Genomic DNA, 3,946 nt, shown 5'->3' on the forward strand with positions numbered 1-3,946 from the left:
CGTTCATTTCCGTTCGACGGGCGTTCGTTTCCGTTCGACGAGCGTTTGATGACCGTTCAATTCCGTTCGATGACCGTTCATTTCCGTTCGATGACCGTTCAATTACCGTTCGACGACCGTTCATTTCCGTTCGATGACCGTTCTATTACCGTTCGATGACCGTTCAACGGGCGTTCGTTTCTGTTCGATGACCTTTCGAGCAGGGTTGACGCATTATAATGTTATATTATATCATGCTAAGTTGCATGGGAACATGCGTACTTTTGTCTTACGGCGCGTTTTTGGTAAAGCGATAATGATATGTCCCTATTCTAAAGTTTCGTACCGAGACGACTGTCTCCTCACAAAGTCGCGATATGATAATATTAATATTATATTATATACCATGCTGAGTTTTATGGGACCGTACTTTTGTCTTACGACGCGTTTTTGATATGGTGATAATGCCACATCTCTACTATAAAACCTCGTGCCGAGACCTCGTTCTCTCATCAGAAAGTTCTGACCGGTGCACGAGGAAAGTGTGTAAAAGTTAAAAAAAATAAAAAAAATAATGGATCACGTTCTTCAATTTTATAAAGACTGGAAGACGAAATTGATGGACATATTATGTATCGTAGCACTCAACATGACTTTCACGTGGAACGTAAGTAGTGTTTTGTGATTGTTTTGTGAAAAAGTGTAAAAAAATTTTGTATTTATATTAATTATACTTTTTATGTAGTTCCAGGATGAAGTCCGCATACCGGGCTTCATGAACATAGAGCACCGCCAGTGGGTGCGGGCGGTGCGCCGGGCAGAGAGGGAGAATTTTGGAGACGTGTGGGGCGACACCCCGGAGGGCCTAGATGGGGATATATTTGATCTGCGGCGGCTCTTCGGGGAAGAGCCCTACGAAGAAATAGAAGAAGAGATATGGGTCCAAGAAGAGGAAGATTGGGAAGAAGAGGAGGAGTGGGAGGACTTAGTAGCCCCAGGGGGCTAAGGTATATCTATTTTTTACAATTTTTATTATTAATTATTAAAATAAAGCTAATGAAATGTCTCTTTTTTTGTTCCAGGAGCGGCCCCTCTCAGCCTAGCGCATCACCCCCTCCCCATGTATTTTTTATTATATATTTTTATTTTTTATTATATATTTTTTATTATATATTTTTATTATATTTTTTAAATTTTTATTTTATTATTATTACATATTAAGCACATACACACACACACAAAATTGTATAATACACACATTTTAAAATAAATTTATATTTTAATTTAAAAAAATGTATTTATTTACGCGCCTCTCCTTGCGCTCCCATCCCTTGCGTCTCTCTTGCGCTAGTTGTAAGTCTCGCGATATCTTCGTTGCGTTCTCTCTCTCGCGCGTTAGTTGTAAGTCTCGCGATATCTTCGTTCTCTCTCGCACGCGTTGTTCTCGCGCTCTCTCGCTCTCTCTCGCACGCGTTGTCTTGCGCTATTATCGTTCTAAGTCTCGCGATATTATAGTTCTCTTTCGTATGCGTTCTCTTCGCGCTATCGTTCTCTCTCGCACGCGTTGCTCTTGCAATATTGTTCTCTTTCGTACGCGTTGTTCGCGATATTATCATTCTCTCTTTCATATGCTCGTTGCTCACTTACCTTTGCATCGTCCTTCTCACACCATCTTACAATGCGTCGTCCTTGTTCCACGTTGACGCCATTCTTGTCACACGTTGATGTCATCCTTGTCACACGTTGATGCCATCCTTGTCGTACTGTCCTCTTCACACACTTAGCGCTATCCTTTTCCCACATGTAGCGCTATCCTTCTCACACCACCGTCTTCTTTCCGCGGATCCTCCTTCTCCTCGCGGACCCCCTCGTTCATCGCTCGCGCCGCGGATCGCGCCGCGGATCCCCCTTCCCCGCACGGACCCCCTCGTCCATCGCTCGCGCCGCGGATCGTGCCGCGGATCCCCCTTCCCCGCACGTGACGTCACCCCCGCACGTGACGTCATCATCCCCCGCGTGACGTCACCCCCCCGCGGTTCCCCCTCGCCCCTCACCCCCCCTCGGAGCCCCTGGGTTAGAACTCTCCTAGTATCACTACTCACGAGAATCTCGGCAATCTCTGCAAATCCTTCCACGAGCGAAATACGAATACGCCTGAACATAAGCGCTACATATATATTTCAATATATTTATTTATACTTATATTCATATTTTAATATATGTTGTAAAAATAAATAATCTTTACACATAAATTGATATGTTCTTAACAGCGCGTTAAAAGTTTTGAATAAAACACAAATATTTTAAATTGTTACTATTTGTTAATATTTTAAATTTTATTAATATTTTAATTATTGATATTTTGAATTGTTTTAAATTGTTAGAACATATACGTAATTAATAATGGTATAATTATTTTTATTATTAATAAACAATAAAAAGAATTTAGACAGATAGATTGTCACATGGTCTATGTCACATTACATTTGTGACGCGTACGCTCCTGAGCGCTCCTTAATTACGAACGTTCAGCGGCGCGGTTGCTAAGGCGCGAGCGGTAAATGGGGAACAGTAGGCGTGAGTCAAAAAATCCGGCCGAAAGTTGCAACTAAATCCCAGCACTGAACTAGAACATCACGTCTCATCCACCTCAGCATTTCTCTACATCTTCGGCGGAGCGTCTTGACAAAATTATCGACTATGCGATATTCTTATTCATATGGAAGGAGAGAATTAAAATCGCAGATGGAATAAAAATAATTTATTTATTGTACGCATTGTAAAGAATATCATTTACAGCGCATGTTAATAATTTGCAATCAATTAATGATTCGCTGTTAAAGACATTACCCTCGCGTATCGTTTTCACAGCATCGCATATATTGCTAATATTGTTACGTTGTAAAACAGTTTCAAATTAAGTAACAGTTTTTCATTTGAGAGATAAGTATTCTCTTCATAATCAATTGTGCATATGATCGATACAATTTACAAAATTAAATAAATATAATAATGTCTGTGCTTTCATGTACAAAGAATTGTCGCTTAAATGTATAAGTTTTACAATTTTCGATTGGTGCATAATGCATTTTGATCGTTAGATCTCCGATCGATAACGAAGGAGCAATCGACTAGAAATCGTTCAATATCTGCATGTTTCTGCATCAACAAATTCCACGTTGAAAAAAATAATACTATTTGATTGCCTCAATTATCGCCGAAAATTAGCCCCACGTACGATACTGCCACGTGATACAGCTCCAACGCTTATTCCGATGTCCAAATACTTATACGACGTTGGGGTTGGAGCGTATCTTCTTCCAAGTATACGAGTCGTACGACAAAGCTGAATGCTATATAAATATATAAATAATTAGACCAATATTTAAAAAATTTTAATAAATAGCAAAATTTTTAAAACATACGTGTCGCATTTTTGCTTCTTACACGGTGGAGTTTCGCCATTTCGAATCGAAACGTAAAAATTCATGTTGATTTCTTCAACAGTAAACCTTTCACACGCGCGATTGATGTATTACTGATCGTATGAGAATTAATATCAATTCAAATAGTATCGCAAATTGCGATGTAGAGGAGATTATTGCTGATGCGACATTTTAATTTCCTCTAAATTTTTGTTACACCGATGTACGGCTGCGGTGACATCCCTAGAACAAAGATTTAACTGAATATAATAAAAATTTCCAAGCGCTGATGTACGGCTGCTCCTGATGCAATCACGTTAGAATTTTCAAATGTACGTGACAAATCGCGAGAAAAATAACCGCCAAGGTTAAAATGCGCATCACCCCTAGACAAAGATTTAGCTAAAGTCAAGCGCCGATGTACGACTGCTCCTGATGCAATCAGGTTAGATTTTTCAAATGTACATGACAAAACGCGAAATTATCACAAGGTTAAATTGCACAAAGGACAACACACGCTATTCCGGGGAATTTTTTAAGCT

At 39.7% G+C, this 3,946-nt stretch overlaps 1 protein-coding gene across 1 annotated transcript; it reads left to right on the forward strand.

Moving 5' to 3' along the window:
• Nucleotides 1–553: 553 nt before the first annotated feature.
• Nucleotides 554–985, forward strand: LOC145976263 (uncharacterized). The gene is made up of 2 exons (XM_083107333.1): nucleotides 554–646; nucleotides 725–985. The coding sequence occupies exons 1-2, from the start codon at nucleotides 554–556 to the stop codon at nucleotides 983–985; spliced, it is 354 nt and encodes a 117-aa protein (XP_082963459.1).
• The last annotated feature ends 2,961 nt before the right edge of the window (nucleotides 986–3,946 follow it).

Source organism: Camponotus vicinus, unplaced genomic scaffold (genome assembly GCF_025532165.1).
Source record: "Camponotus vicinus isolate PSW18456_S1 unplaced genomic scaffold, iyCamVici1.0 SCAF_8, whole genome shotgun sequence".
Classification (NCBI taxonomy): domain Eukaryota; kingdom Metazoa; phylum Arthropoda; class Insecta; order Hymenoptera; family Formicidae; genus Camponotus; species Camponotus vicinus.